The sequence below is a fragment of the Ictalurus punctatus genome, chromosome 21, assembly GCF_001660625.3.
Source record: "Ictalurus punctatus breed USDA103 chromosome 21, Coco_2.0, whole genome shotgun sequence".
NCBI classification, from domain to species: Eukaryota; Metazoa; Chordata; class Actinopteri; order Siluriformes; family Ictaluridae; genus Ictalurus; species Ictalurus punctatus.
In genome coordinates, this window is record NC_030436.2 from 9,530,522 (window position 1) to 9,546,221 (window position 15,700).

General features: G+C 40.4%; 1 protein-coding gene across 2 annotated transcripts; it reads right to left on the minus strand.

The window, feature by feature from the left end:
- Positions 1 to 180: 180 nt before the first annotated feature.
- klhdc8a (kelch domain containing 8A) lies at positions 181 to 15,333 on the minus strand. Of its 2 annotated transcripts, none has more exons than XM_017496570.3 (6): positions 15,230 to 15,333; positions 5,645 to 6,048; positions 5,160 to 5,324; positions 4,725 to 4,943; positions 1,775 to 1,876; positions 181 to 1,670 (listed from the first exon to the last, which is right to left on the minus strand). In XM_017496570.3, the coding sequence occupies exons 2-6, from the start codon at positions 6,018 to 6,020 to the stop codon at positions 1,468 to 1,470; spliced, it is 1,065 nt and encodes a 354-aa protein (XP_017352059.1). In that variant the 5' UTR covers positions 6,021 to 6,048; positions 15,230 to 15,333; the 3' UTR covers positions 181 to 1,467. The 2 variants fall into 2 exon arrangements, with proteins under 2 accessions (XP_017352059.1, XP_017352058.1); XM_017496569.3 differs by lacking the exon at positions 15,230 to 15,333 and adding an exon at positions 14,469 to 14,606.
- Between the last annotated feature and the right edge of the window lie 367 nt (positions 15,334 to 15,700).

Below are 15,700 nucleotides of genomic sequence, written 5' to 3' on the forward strand. Positions count from 1 at the left end.
GTAAAGTATTTTCCCTGCCAAGATTTGGCAGAGAGTGCCAGGTACCTAATGTGATTAAATCAAAGGAGACAAAAGAAAGGGCAGTGGAGGTCAATTGAAGCCTTTACACTGCACAGGTTACAAGATCCAGGTGAACATGCTGAATATGGGGGGGAGTAAAGCACGATTCAAAGACTTGAATAAGCAACATAGCTTGTTTAATGCAATGAAATGCAATGGTGCAGTCCTTTCTACAAAATCGGCTTTTGTTACATTGTGCTGGACTTTTATTGCTCTGGTTGTTTTTCTGTTAAACAAATACTGACAGGAAATGTGAATTTTTCATCTGACTCACAACGGTGCATAATCGTTATTATTATTATTATTATTATTAAATAGTACATTAAAATACCTTCATTCTGTACTAAGAGCAAGACTTCAAATTGTGCCTTTAAGTCCAAAGCATAGACACATGGGGCCTCATTTATCAAACTTCATTTGCATACAAATTGAATAAACATTTTGTGGAATTCAGTCAGGAAAACATCAATTAAGTCTAGCCATTCGATGAGGACAAAATTAATAGCACCCTATAACAGGAGGAAGAGTTAGTGTGTGTCTAAGGTAGCTGATGCGCTGCAATGGCTGAGCTGCGTTACTGGAAAATTTCTTGCACATCACTTAGATGGGGCTCTTTCGACATTTAGACACTTTTGTTTTTTTTAAAAAACTTTTCAGTTTAAGAGTTTTCGATTCGGTTTGGCCTACGAAAGCGTTTACACACAACTTTATTAAAAGCCTGATAAATGAGGCCCATTATTACATGATCTATTATTATAAATTACCTGGTATGTCCCCCAGAGCTACTCTATGGATCAAACTGCTATGGAGATAAATCTCCAACAAGCTATTCTGAAACATAAAATTTCCCAGAAACAGTCAGAAATTCATATCCTAAGGAGCTTGTTACAATACATCACAATTCACAAAACGCAGGCACCGAAAACAGCTGACATAAAGAGTAATTTGACTAGGCTACCTCAACGGTGCGCGTGTTTTGGCTATAAACTTCACTTTGTGAGAGAGAAACAGAAAGAATTCTCAAGGCCATAGTCGGGAGTACAAATCTACAGCAATAGCAACCTGACTGTTTTAAGTAAAGCTACAAAAATACCCTGCAAATATCTCAGAAGACACTTTCTTTAGAATAACACAGAGTCCAATACTTAGTCACTTTAAAATACATAACATATATAATATAAACTACATTCTCACATGCTTGTCTACAGTATTCAAGTGTATTGTCTTTTGCCCTGTGTGTGTGCTGTCGAATAGAGAACAATGAGAACTATAGCTGGACGCTTTGTGCTTTGGATTTTATATTATTTGATTTTGTATAATTTTCCTATCAAAGATTCTACAACAGGCAAGCATGTTTAGCAGTCTACTGTCATGAGGAAGGCAAATTTTTGTCGGACTACTGAATGGCTAAACAACCTCCTCGTCCTTCACGTAAAGAATCTCGTGGGCGGAGCTCGGGATTTGATTGACACCCCCCACCACCAACAGGCGGTCACGGATCATGATGCTGGAGGCGGAGCAGCGAGGAGTTGCCATGGGAGCCAAACTCTCCCATTTTCTTTTTTCAGGATGGAAAGCCTCGACAGTATCCAGCATGGAGGGCTGATGACCTACAGTTGAACAAACACATAACAAAAACAATATACAGGCTTACAGCTCCTGATGAATGTGTAGTCAATATAAGTGGTGTTTTTTTGTTTTTTTTTAAACATACCCAGTCCACCAGCAACAACCATTCTTCCTCGTACGATGGCTGCCACAAAGTCTGCCCGCTTCGTCTTCATGGAAACGATTTGTTCAGACTTCAACCAAGATCCTGTAGTGAATATTTACACATCCATTTACTCAAAACGTCTTTGATTGACATGTTGTTCTATTTTCACTTTTTTGTTTTTTTTCCTGTATTACCCGTAATGCTGTTTGACTACTTGCAGAAAGAGTTGCAGTGGGGATTTATCTCTGCTTCATCTCTACCTACAGAAAATGATGCAGCAGTGCTTTAGTCCTTTACTCTGCCCAACTCTCTCATCTCCTCTGCTCACCGATCAGCTTTAAAAGCTTTCATGCTACGACCGTCACTGCACCGTCGTGCTCATCTCATCTCTGAATATGTAAATGTAGAACAATTTGGAGTTTGGGTGCAAACTCCTGAAGCCGCACAAGTTTAGACTTTGTGTTTTGAAGATGTCATCTATGATTAGATCTGACGGAATGGATTTTATTTCCTGTAATAGTCACTGTAAGGACTGTAAGTTTGCAATAAAGCGCTGAGCCGGAACACTTTGAGGAGGAAGAACTGAGATTCTCAGTCCTCTGCATTTCAGGCATTAGAGACTAGCTTGGCATATTATTTACACTCCACGTTACATCTGGCTGCCAGAAAAAGCAGTGCTGCCATCCAGAAGATTGGTGAATAGATGCCAGAGCCTAAAGCCATTTATTTTCTTTGTCTCTGATGCTGCAACAGCTTTCTTCTTCATGCTGGCTTGCATGTGTAGCTGCAATAAAGCAATCCCAGGCCTAATGACTTTCCCAAATCAGTTATTAATCTGAAGCGAGAGAAAGCCAAGCGTTGCTCTTTAGTACTGTTCCCACAGCCAATAGTCCCTATTTGCTTTTTGAGTAAATTAATCAGTATGGCCTTTTTTTTTTTTTGCTCGACTACCTGACTTGATTGAAAAATGGGGAGTTTAGCAACTTTGCACTACATATTGATTGATTCTTGGCAGGCTAGATCTTACTCTGTGGCCTTATCCCAAAAATTCTGAGATTATTTATTTACTTATTTAATTATTTACTTTAGTACAAGGTGGTAATCTCACTTAATATCTCTCAAATCGATTCTGAGGACCATAAAAAAAATGAGTTGTACACGTTTTAATACACAGCTCTATATGGGATTTAAATGGCTTTGTGACAAATCATTAAAAATAAATAAATAAACAAACAAACAAACAAATTTATCTTGCTTATCAAGTGTCATTTTGACTGAAATCTCCATGTCAGGCTGCGTGAAGACAGACGAACAGATGGACTCGATGAGGATGAACTAAAAAGAGCAACAGCTCTGTAAATAAGGAATTGCCATCTGGTTCTGAACAGTGTTGTTGAATCACCCTCCTGCGATGCACACCCAGATCTTATCGATCTTATAGGCGGGCTATATTAGATTGGAAGATTTATTATTTTATTGCCTCTTTTAGTTCCCAGCCGAGGGAAATTAGATATCTAGGCGTTATCTCCTAGATTCCCTCTGAGCACGCCTACAACACCTGTAGAGTGACACGCGCTGCAGTAATGGAATAATTACAAAAAAAAAAAAAAAGATAAATGATTTATTACTACAGTGTGTGCGATGAGCAGAGGGGTTAACAATGACCTACCGCCTTCGCCTACACAAGATACAAGGCACCTTCTGGGCTACAAAAGGGGGAAAAAAAAATACTATTATGCGTTTTTTTCTGCTCGGTGAGCCTGATTAGGAATGATCACATTTGAACGGGAACGGTAGAGGGCAAAAGCAAACAGCAAGTACCTGCAGAGAAATCAATAACTCATTTCGGCTAGCCGTACATTTTGTCACACCTTGTTTCTTCCCATCATCTTTTTTTTTCTTCTTTTTTAGCTTTTTTTTCTCCCCCTGGAGCTAATGTGAATCAAAATCGAACAGAAAATGGCAGTTATCTCTGAATGCGAATAAAGTTGTGCAGTATAATGATCCTTCAGATCCATGTGCTGTTCGATTTTGAAAAATTACCTTGTTCTGGATGAAAAATGAGTTCTGCCAGAAAAAAATGATTTCTTCGGTAAGTACGTACTTATCTTTCGCTAAACGTAGTTTGTCATTGTTCTTACCGACAGTGCATTTTTAAGTGGATTACACATTATGTACATATGATATAGATGCCGTATGTGGAATATTCCTCATGTATACGGTCTGTTAGTAAGGTGTTTTGGGCCACCGCAATCCACCAGAATAGCGCCAATGCACAAAACCCTCATTACAAAGATGAACGTACAACCATAAGCAATGGATTACAGAGAAAACAAGGGCATAAGGTCAACTGAGTCATCCTTCAGCATATTTGTGTGCCTACACCAACAGAAGTACAGTTCCTGAGAGCTGCAGTGAAGCTGTTATGGTGGCCCAACACCCTGATAACACACTTTATGTTTCCTTTTCTCATCCAAGGGAACATATGCAATCTCGGTATAACTACACCAAAAGGGTGGTTGATTCTCTGACTAAATGACCTCTATACCCGGTCACTGACTTTTGGTTGATGGCCTCCTCTAGACAGACTCACATATTTATTTGCACTCTTCATGAGATGTTCAATCTGAATAAACATTATTGATATATTTTTGATAGCATGCTGTTTACTTATATATGTACTACAACAATCTCTCACGCCTCCCAGGAGCAGATGGATTCATAACGACACTTTAATTCCACACAGTTGGACTCCATTCAAGTAGTTCTGTAGTTACTAATTTTGGGGTTTCACGTCAACTGGGGTGAATACTTGTGCAATGAAAACTTGTACTTTTTAAAAATTTGCCTATTTGTGTACTTAATTCCAGTTATGTCCGTTTCAGTTCCAACTTGTAACACTACAATAATACGGAAAAATGCAAGGGGGGGGGTACTTATCATATCATACCCTGGTTGGTGTCAAAGATGCTGACGTTCTTGGTGAACTTGGAGCTCTGATGGATGCCTCCTTGACGAAGACCTCCCAGCCAGCAGAGGCGCCCTGTGTTGTCCCACAGCACCCCGGAATAGGATCTCTTACAAGGCATGCTGGGTAATGAAGACCAGGTGCGGTTGTCCATGTCAAAAACTTCAAATGCTTTTACCAAACGCTTGCATTGACGCCCACCTGGGGGTGGGGAGAACATTTTTTGAAATAGGTTGACAGGCAGAAGGGGATTCACACAAACACACACACACACACAAGAACAGCCTTGAAATGTTCTGACAGATGGAGAGAGGCGTACAAATGCACATGCACACACAAAAGTCTCTGAAATGCTCTGACAGTTATAAAGTCGCACACACACACACACACACACACACACACACACACACACAGAACCTGCTACATATATCTTGGATCCCTGAAGGCAGATGCTAGCATCATAGCGAGGGGTGGGCATGGGCGGCAGAAGGGCCCAGACATCCTTCCGAAGGTCGTACTGCTGGAGAACGCTTCTGGGCAGCAGGTCTGCTCCCATTCCACCAACAGCGAAGGCTCTGCCGTCTGATTAGACACAAATACGGACGAACATTTCACCACCTTTCACAATAAACTCTTTCACCTAAACTGAAGTGTGTGATTTGGGCGAATGAAACCCGTCCGGTACGCTTCAGTTTCCTGGTATCTTATTCAGAATAAAAAAACACATACGGCAAATTGAAGATACAATTTTCAATTAAAAGATAAACATACCGTTTAAATAATAAAATAGTTAACAGTTCTGAATTTAAAACAGCCTATGAACTTTTTTTAGCAGTCTGTCTACTGTTTTAGAGAACGCTGACTTATTTATTCATATCGGCAAAAATGCTAAAAAACCCAACCTTTAACAGTAATGGCGAGCCCCATCAACTCCTCCCTTAGTGAACTCCTCTTCCTCCACTTGCCCTCCTCCGTGTTGTACACCTCCGCAGCTTTGAGCGGGTGCTGCTCCTTGCCTACGCCTCCCACCACGAGAAGCTGCTTGCCTAACACTGCTACGGCAGCGCCTGCTCTGGCCGTGGGCATCGGAGGCAGGCTCACCCACTGGTCCACCTCCGGACAGTAGAGCTCCGTGCAGTTGGTGGGTCGTCCGGTGGCGTCACAGCCCCCCAGCATGTACAGCTGACCACCGACTTCGGCCAGAGAGTGATAGACGCGCCCGCTCGAGAGGCGTGCCAGGTTCTGCCAGTGGAACTCGTGAGCCGCGGGCACCACCATTGCCCTGACCGACCAATTCCTTGGTGTTCTAAAGGGGTTGAATTTAAAAGATAGTGATCATTAGGGGTTAGGTTGTGCTTGTTACAATCCTGCTGATATGCTGATCTCTGCAAAACTCCGGGTGGACAGTAAAACCTCCGTGTTGGTTGCCTGGAAACCTAAGTGACCAGGCTAAAAAATGGAAGCTAAAGTAATGTAATAACATATGACCAACTAGTTAAAACTGACCACAAAACGACTGTGTATACAATTATTATTCTCTTCTAACAAAGTTTATAATGTGGTTCTAATGTTGCACAGTTGGCCATCTGGCCATGAGCTGTGGTGTTCTGTCTTTGTATCACCCTTAAAAGATCTCGAGTCAGGCTAGTGTTTTTATTCGCTCTACGCATGTTTAACCATGAGACGAGTTATATATATTATATAAGGTTGTCATTCCCTGCGTATGCGCATAACTTTAATAAAACGTAGCCAGGAATAGCTGAAGAAGAAACAACTGAATACAAAAAACCCTGGTTGTTTAATGTCCATTACAGCTGATAATATCCACCACTTTTAGAGAACTTATTAAACATCTTTAGCCTATGGAAAACCAGGTAAGCACATGAAATTAAACTTTCCATTTATATCTAAAAGATTCACCCATCATTTTAAGGCATACTGTAAAAACCACAACATAGTGGCATGTTACTACTCATTCACTTCATGTCTCTGTATGACTGAATCATTTCACTACTCAGCCTACTCCTCTGACCCTCTTCAAATGATATTCATGCAGGAGTATTTTTTTTACTCCTATTTTTATCTGAGCAGACAGAGAGAAAGAGAGAGAGACAGAGAGAGAGAGAGAGAGAGAGAGAGAGAGAGAGAGAGAAACGGATCGAGAGATACACTGCTCCATTTGGAACAATGCGGCTGTTTATGCAATCGATTCTTGCACGACCGTTCTGCTGTGGCTCTCCTCAGCTGTGTACACAATTAGCTTGAAGTGGGTTGTTGTAGCACAGCTTAGCATCCCATCAGTAACCAAGCAACCACCTTTCTCACCCCCCCCCCATCTGCTTCATTCCCTATCTTATACCAAGCAACAACTCCCTTATTTTCTCCCCACACTTACAAGGACACCTACAAGGAGAGGCATCAAAGGAATACATTAATTCCACCGAGGCCTTCGTCGAAGCGGCGTCGTATGGCATCGTGGATTTCTCATTACACCGACACTTCATTTCACCAGAGACCTGCGCTTGGTTAGCATGACACGGCACTGGGTTTTGGCACTCGTCAAAGTCAAATCTAATTAATATCGGATGCTGTGTTAAGCTCTAAACCCTACTGTGGCACCAAAACGGCTTCAAACGGGGCTTGGGTACCTGCGAACACATGAAAAAACATCCACTTTATAATCCCCCCCAAACGACAAAAAGTTCCTGCGTCATTCGTCGAATTTTTAGGCAGATGAGATGGTGTCTCAATGACTGGATGAACCGCCGGAAAAACTCGATTACCAAACTAATTTTTGGCAGGCGTGTTTGCATCATAAGCCATCTAATTGTACTGTAATAATGATTTGACTGGCTTATTACAGGTGGAGTGCTCCGGGTCTCTGGTGATGGAGTGTTAAGTACGTACAGACTCCCAAAAGTGCTGAGCACTTAATCAAGCTCAATCATGCTGTAAATGAGGTGGGTTCTCTCTCCCATTTCTACTCTCTCTATCACGCGAAGACTTGCTAGATTCATTTTCTAATGTCGCCCCGTGGAGGTCCAATAGCTGACAGGATCCAAAGCTTTTAATATGGGTCTTAAACGAAAGTCATTTTTTAAACCGTGGACTCTCTTCTCAATTAACGCTGAAAGTCAAGACGATCGTTTCGGAACCTCTCGCTTATAAAGATAAAAATGTGAACAGTGAAGAATACTTTCTGCAAGGTTATTCTGAGGCATGGCTCGCTCCCCAAGGCCTTCGCGTTGAAATCTCAGCGATCCGCTCTGGGCTTTTACTATCTCCCTGATCGTTTAAAGGCAAGCTGTCACATTCCATCCGCCAGGAGACAGCAACATAAAAGCAAGCTCAAGGAAAGAGACATTTCTCCAGACGCCTTTTCTCGTCTCCCCCTGAATGATGCAGAAGTGTGTTGCCATAGAAACAATAGAAGAAGATGCACAGGTCTAATTTTTATTTTATTTATTTTTTACTAATTTTTTTCTTCGAAATAGAAGGCATGGATAGTTTACTTTCAATAATACTTTCAAAAAATAAACAAGGACCGCCACTTTTGTTTTTGTTTTTTCCATCAAGCCGTGGCAGGCGTTTTCTAGTTAACGAAGCGAGTGGCTTTCTTCTGGCATGCCTCGCAAAGCACATTAATTCTCCAATCTGTAACTGATTTGCTTCGCTACTTCTCTCCCTGTCTTTTTTTTAATTAAATGCTCGAACAGCTTGAGATCAACTGTAGGCCTATAAGCGCCCACGGACGTCGTTTACAGTCCGCATGCTCCGCGTTCAAACTTTCAATTAGTTAGTCTCTCTCTTTTCTCTTTAACTTACATCTAACTTTGGGACTAATTTATTTCTTTAGTTGAGCTATTAGCTTGGTATGATCCAGTGGGTCTTAGTTGAATGCTGCTTTTGTCATCCTTTCCTCCAGGCCCAAGGCGGCACAGCGGGTATCCGTTTTACTGGCTTCCATTTAATTAGCATCCCAGTTCTCAAATGCTGCTTACTCTCAAAATCACATATATGCACTTTCTCTCTCAATCAGCATGGCAGCGGGTTTTATTGGTATATCTCTGTAGTGTCTATTTGGTTCTAGGGGAATCCTCTTTAGCCAGATGGGTTTTCGCAGTGTCTGACTTTCTATATTTCTTCCAATTTCTGTGTCCTAAATGTCTCCTGTAAATCTGTTCCAGCCTGACGTCCCTTATTATAGTGTTGGCTGCTGATGATGCATCAGGGGAGAACTTGAGGCACTGTATGTTTTGTACAATTTTACATTAAGTCCAGACCTGCCAACCATGAAGGAGGAGAAATGTGCAGTGCCTAAAAACTAAAAACATAGCAGTAAACAGTAAAAAACAACAACAACATTGAAAATGTTTCTTTTCACAAGTTGCTCATATAATGTCTTTTGGAGAAAAGTAATGTTTCTACATGGCTTTTTTTTTTTACACCACTAATAATCATTAGGCTACCATTAAAACTATTTGCAAAATGTTCATAGTAGGCCTATTTATTCTTTGGTCTAAATTTTCAACCAATTTTCTCTTTTTGACCATTTTGGCCAAAAAACTCTGCACAATCCATAATAATAATAATAATAATAATAATAATAATAATAATAATAACAAAGTTAACTGGTGTTAAATACAGCCTCCCGAATGTATTAGAACTGCAAGGCTAATCCTTTCATTTTTGCTATACACTGATGACATTTGGGCTTATGACCAAAAGATTACGAGACAATAGCTTTTAGCATTTATTTCCTGTTAGTTACATCTAGATGTGTTAAACAACTTAGACCATATCAGACCACTCGATTTTTAGGTTACTGGAACAGATAGTCTTAAACTAAATGAAAGTAAATAACATTTAATATTTGGTTGCATATCCCTTGCGGACAATAACTGCATCAAGCTGGTGACCCATTGACATCACCAAAAAAAAAGAGAAAACAATCTTCTTTTGTGAAGTTTTACAGGCTCTTACCACATCTTTCGGGTTTCCTCCCTTCAGTCTCCTCCTCAGTTAGGTTATGGTCTGGTGATTGACCTGGCCAGTCTAAATCCTTCCACTTTTTCATCCTGCTAAACTTATTTGATGTGTATTTGTGCGTCATTGTCTTGCTGCATGATTAGATTGAATGTATTTCTCTGTAAATTGGACTTCAAGGTTCTATCAAGTTCTTTGTTTCCATTCTCCAAAGAAAGCAATGACTTGATTAAGAGGAGCTGATATTCACACTGAGCTTGACATATTGATTTTCTTGCCGCAACACCTGCTAACATGACAGAACATTTGTACTGTACTGGAATGTGATTCTTTTTATTGCAGACAGATAAATGAACATTCAGCAGAGCAGGTGAACTCCAAGACCTACGAATCTCACCTCGGTGTCAGCACAGCAATGATCAAATTGGATCTCCACATGCCGAAATTGTGTCATGACCCAATTACACTCGAGATGTTGTCTCAAGTCTGTGCCTCCTCCCTTTTCTGCAGAGTGGAGCGCTTTGATATCACAGCGCAAAAAGGCTCGCTCTGCGGACTCTTCTGCTAGTTCGGGGTTGGTTGTAGCAGAGACGATCGTTTCCATAGCAACCCTGAATTCAGCTCACGGGTGCACATACAGATGAGCCTGTGTGCTGTTTGAAATTTCATTACTGTTGTTCTTCTTCGATTTTCTTTTGAAGTGGAGGTGCGGCGGGACATCCTCTGTGCTCGACTACTTTTCAATTTTGCAAGGATCGCACGGGTGTGATATTAAATATTCACAAGATCACCAGGCAAAACGCGGTGTGTAGGCGAGACCTCGGGCCGTCTGTTACCAAAACAAACTCAGCTTGCTGAATGCTGAAGACAATTAGTCGAGTAGCACAACTCGCCACCCCCCCAAAAAAAAAAAAAAAAACCACACAAAAAAAGAGGAAAGAGCCTGCAAAGGTTTAATATAAACACAATCCCCTCTAAGCAGGATGAATTAGTATGCATGAGCTCGATATTTCAGGCTAATCGGATGTTTTGCAGGAAGTAAGCCTGTAATTTCTGGAATTTAATTTGGGGACTTCACTGGTTTGATTAAATGTGCAAACAACATCTGGACAAGTACTAAACAAGCTCTCATTACTGCTAATATGTAAGATATTTACCTAAGCCAAACAGGGTTTGAAAAATTTTCACTGTACGATAAACAGTCCAAAATATCACAATTTCATTACACACTCTATGGCCAAAAATTTCTGGACACCTCAACGTTGCATTCTTATGTGCTTGTTGAACGTCCCATTCCAGATTTAATCCCCTTTACTATTATTATAAACTCCACTCTTCTGGGAAGGCTTTCCACTAGATTTTGGAGCATTGCTGTGGGGATTTGTGCTCAAGAGCATTCATGAGTTCAGGCACTGATGTTCGGCGAGGACGTCTGGGGTGCAGTCGGCGTTCCAGCTCATCCCAAAGGTGTTCAGCGGGGTTGAGGTCAGGGCTCTGTGCAGGACGCTCGAGTTCTTCAAGTCCAACTTTAACGCACGTTGTTGGAACACGTCTGAGCCTCTTAGTTCCAGTGAAGCAAAATTGCAACATACAAAGACGTATTTATCAGAATGATTCTTCCAAAAAAATCTTTTACATTGTCAGTATATCAAGTTGTTGCTATAAGCTGAAAGAGTTTATGTGTCTTCTGTGTTTTGGATAGCCGTCGATGGATAGCGATTGAGAGGATCCTGTAACAGATCACTCAGCCAAAGGAGTTTCAGTGCAGTCTCGTCCTCTGGGCCAAGAAATGAAGGTTGCTGTAGTGAGAACTAGGTTGGGTCTAGAAGAAGGGCGTTACGATTTAACATCGGCGCACACTAGTACGAGTTATCACTCACAAGGATGAATGTTTTCTTGTCTTTTCTTAGGCTAGCATTTCTGGATGATTACATTGTTTAGCATGATGGAATGTAGAATATCACAAGCAGGGAAAAATCAATATCGGACAAGCTTCGGTATTTTGAAAAAGTCAACTGTGAGGTAACTGTCTAATCGTACACCAGGACTAACAGTGGCACTGCGACGACCCTAAAGCCGATAAAATGTGAAAAATTCTGAATAGTTAAGGTTAGGTTAATACTATCTTTAAAAAAGCGCCTTCTCTTTGATTACTAAAACATATCAGACAAAAGGCACCTTCAAAAACACCCTTCATCTGAGACAGTTCAATTCAATTATCAAGGTTTTAAGGTGCTGTTAGAAAAGAACTGCCAAAAAATAATGATTAGGAAAGTAAGACGAGTGAGAAAGCATTTAGGAAGATTACAGCTGGGAGCCAGGGATAAGTCTCTTTAAAGTGCAAGCCCAAAAGGCCTTATGACTAATTGCAATGGAAATGCCTTTGTAAAACAGGAATGAGTCTCAAGTACCACACATCCTCAATACTATATTCCTGTGTGATTATTTTTACAGACCAGCATAGTGGAACTTCTGAAACTTGGCAGACGTTGATGTGAATGTGCCAGAGAGTAAACGTTTTGAGATTGTAGACATATGCTGTGCATCAATTTCAGTGCTAAAAGTTTCCAAAAAAGGATGATGGCTCACGTAGTTTGTTGGGATTATGAGAATGTAAGTACAGTTGAGCTCAGGTAGTAATATTATTTAAATAATTTGTTCAAATACTATCTTCATGAAATCAGTAAATCACACTGATAGACAAGCCTTAGATGGCTATGCTAACACCCTTCTACCTAACGATCATTCAAGTCCTTGAGTGCTTTAGTACTATGATTCTTCTCATCCTGCAGATTGTTACAATAACGCGAGTGTGTTTTCACTCAGTCCTTTCTTATTTGCTAGAAAAAAATATCACGATACTTTAACATTGAAATAGCCTAACGCAGGAGTATCCAACTAAACTTTGTAAAGGCTCAGTTACATACAATTTCTTTGAATTTCTTTGACTTGAAGTGGTATGTTTTGTTGTGCTTCACATTACCACTTTTGACTTCAGCACAGACTCTGAACAAATGGCAATGAATTCTTCTTATTATTGTAGTTGACTTTTTTTTAAACAATCCATGTTTGCTGATCACACAATAGACAGAAAATAAAATGAATAATCTACAGAAACTCCCTCCTTTCTGAGCTAGTCTCCAGTTCAACGAGCTACCATGAGCTAAATAATTTAGATAAAGCATGTGAATGGCTGCAACTGGTTCATGTTTCTCCAGACCGTAAACGGTGCGACTGAATTCTCAAATCTGATTGGTCGGAAAGTGTGCATGGCTCAGACATTAGCTCCCGCTGTAACGTTAACAATAGGTTAATATTAACACACTTGTTACGGGTTATTGTTTCTATAGTAACAGCTCATACACAGGGAGTTGTACAGCAGACGCTCCGCATAATCTAAGACTAATAATCCATCCGTCCATTTCCATACTGCTTATCCTACACAGGGTCATGCAGGAGCCTGGAGTCTATCCCAGGGAACTTTGGGCACTAGGCAGAGGACACCCTGGACAGCGTGCCAACCCATCGCAGGGCACAATCACACACCCATTCACACACTACGGACAATTCGGAAATGCCAGTTGGCCTACAACACATGTCTTTGGACTGGGGGAGGAAATTGGAATACTTAGAGGAAACCTCCGAACCAGGAGCACATGCAAACTCTGAACATATAGGGTGGAGATGGGATTCGAACCCACAACCCCAGAGGTGCGCAGTGCGATTTGTAGGTATAATCGTTGATGTGGTGAGGTTTTTGCTAGGAGATGGTTATTTAACATTAACGAAAGGTGCTTTGAAAAGTTTCCCAGGACAGAGGCGTCCCAAGTCCTGAGAGAGAGAGAGAGAGAGAGAGAGAGAGAGAGAGAGAGATGCTGGTGGGGGAACGACTGTTTATCGTGGCTATAACATAAATGATAACAGGAACTGCTCTAGCTTGTCTCTCAGACGTACGACAACATTAAATCTAACTGTACAGCTGAAATGTGCGACTTGTCGTGCGTTAATAAATTAAACATTGTAATCGTTGTCAAAGCGCTGTGGTATAAGCGGAATAAGACGGTCTGTCACGTGTTATTCCTTACATAACATTATCTAAAGTCATTCAAAAGCATTCTGTCACATAGCTACTCGCATTGTAAAATTATCACTTATATGTCTTCCCAGTTAATCAAACAAGTCTTCATACATGAAAATATTTCAAATTTGACATGTACAATTAGCATTGCCATTAAACCCTGCAAACGACTCCTATTTAATTATCTAGCTAGCTCGATAATTAGATCCTCGTGTAATTTAATGACAAGCTGAATGAGATGTGGATTTCCAGAGGTAACGACTACAAACTGTTTTCAAAAGATGTTAGTATTCATATTCTTAAGAATTCGTACCACTTTGTTTGTATGGATAAAATAAAAATAAATAAAAAAGAAGTACAAATGCAATACCCATTCTTAACGCCAACGCTAACCCTAACCTTCATTATTCAGTTATATATAGTTCAGTGACCAAGAAGTGATAGTGGTCTAAGTGAAATTACCCCTAGATGTGTATGAGTGTGTGTGTCAAAGTGTGTCTGAATGTCCTCCTAACTAGTTTAACAGCTTTAAGGTCTCACGTTTCTTTGTCTGAAGAGAATCAGAAGCTATCGTGATATCGTTTTAATGACAGAGATGTTGTTAAGCTCTTAAATTAAAGGAAAAAACACAGCAGATATCGTTTTACTCACATATCACATACCGTATGACTTCGACGTCGAGAACTTCTTAATGTTAAACCAAACGCTACTGTTTCACACACTTCCTTTGAAACCCCAATCCTCTGTAGGATGGCTGAATTTTCTGGAAAATTCTCGGAGAGAATAAATCACAGCAGACGTAGGGCCTGCAAAGTAGGGTAACCTTTAACAGCCATTTACCAGTTGTATTTCAATGAGCAAGGCAAGCTGTGATTGGCAGCATAAGGAGGCAATGACCTTTCAGCTGGAATAATGTGATACCAAGGCATCATGATGACCAAAAGTTTTGACACACTGAACCTGGCACTGAATCCTGAACATGATTTGCTATGCAGCCTGGCATATTTATACTGCAGATGATATATAATAATAACAGCCTAATTATAGCTATAAACTAAGCCTACTTATAGCTATAACTATATCTAGTAGCCTCTATATGTATATATAAAACTAAATATACAGCTTTTATTCGTTTACTTTGAATATACAAAGATATTTGAGCACATTTTACCTCATAAAAATGTATATTGTTATTTTGTACTGTAGCAAGCGGTTAGCATGACAAACCGTTGGTTAGCACATCATGAAGCGAATGTTTTTTTTTTGTTTTAAATAAATATATATATATATATATATTAGATCCGTTAGAGTTGAATGTTCACATACATTTGAAACATCACTGGACTGTGATAAGCGATAACAGAGAAGCACAATAATACCGAGAAAAAAAAATCGCATTTTATGTAATAATTTCATCACTTACTTTCTTTTCTTTCTTTCTTTCTTTTTTTTTTTTTAAACGTAACGGCTCCGCTCTGCTTCTCCTCACGGCACGCGCCTTGCTATTCTTCGCGGCTCGCGGCAGCAGGCGCGAGCAACCAAGCGACTGTAAATACGCGCGTGAGGCGCACGCGTCCTCTTTTCTTTTTTTCTTTTTTTTCCCGCCCAGAGCTCTCTGCTCTCTTCATGGCTGTATCTCCTCGAATCGCATAGTACGGTTAAAATAATACGCATTCAGAGGTTAATACTGAATGCGTACTACATTTCCATACCATTAAGTACTGAAGCAAGAGGTACAGAACACAGATATTCCCTCTAATCGAAATAATATAGGCTACTTGCATACTGCGAAGTATGCACTGTTGATTATATAGGCTACTACTCCTGGTAGTAGGCTAGTATTTAGTAGGATTACTGACTGATTAAAAATTTTGCAGAAATGTGACCCACTTCA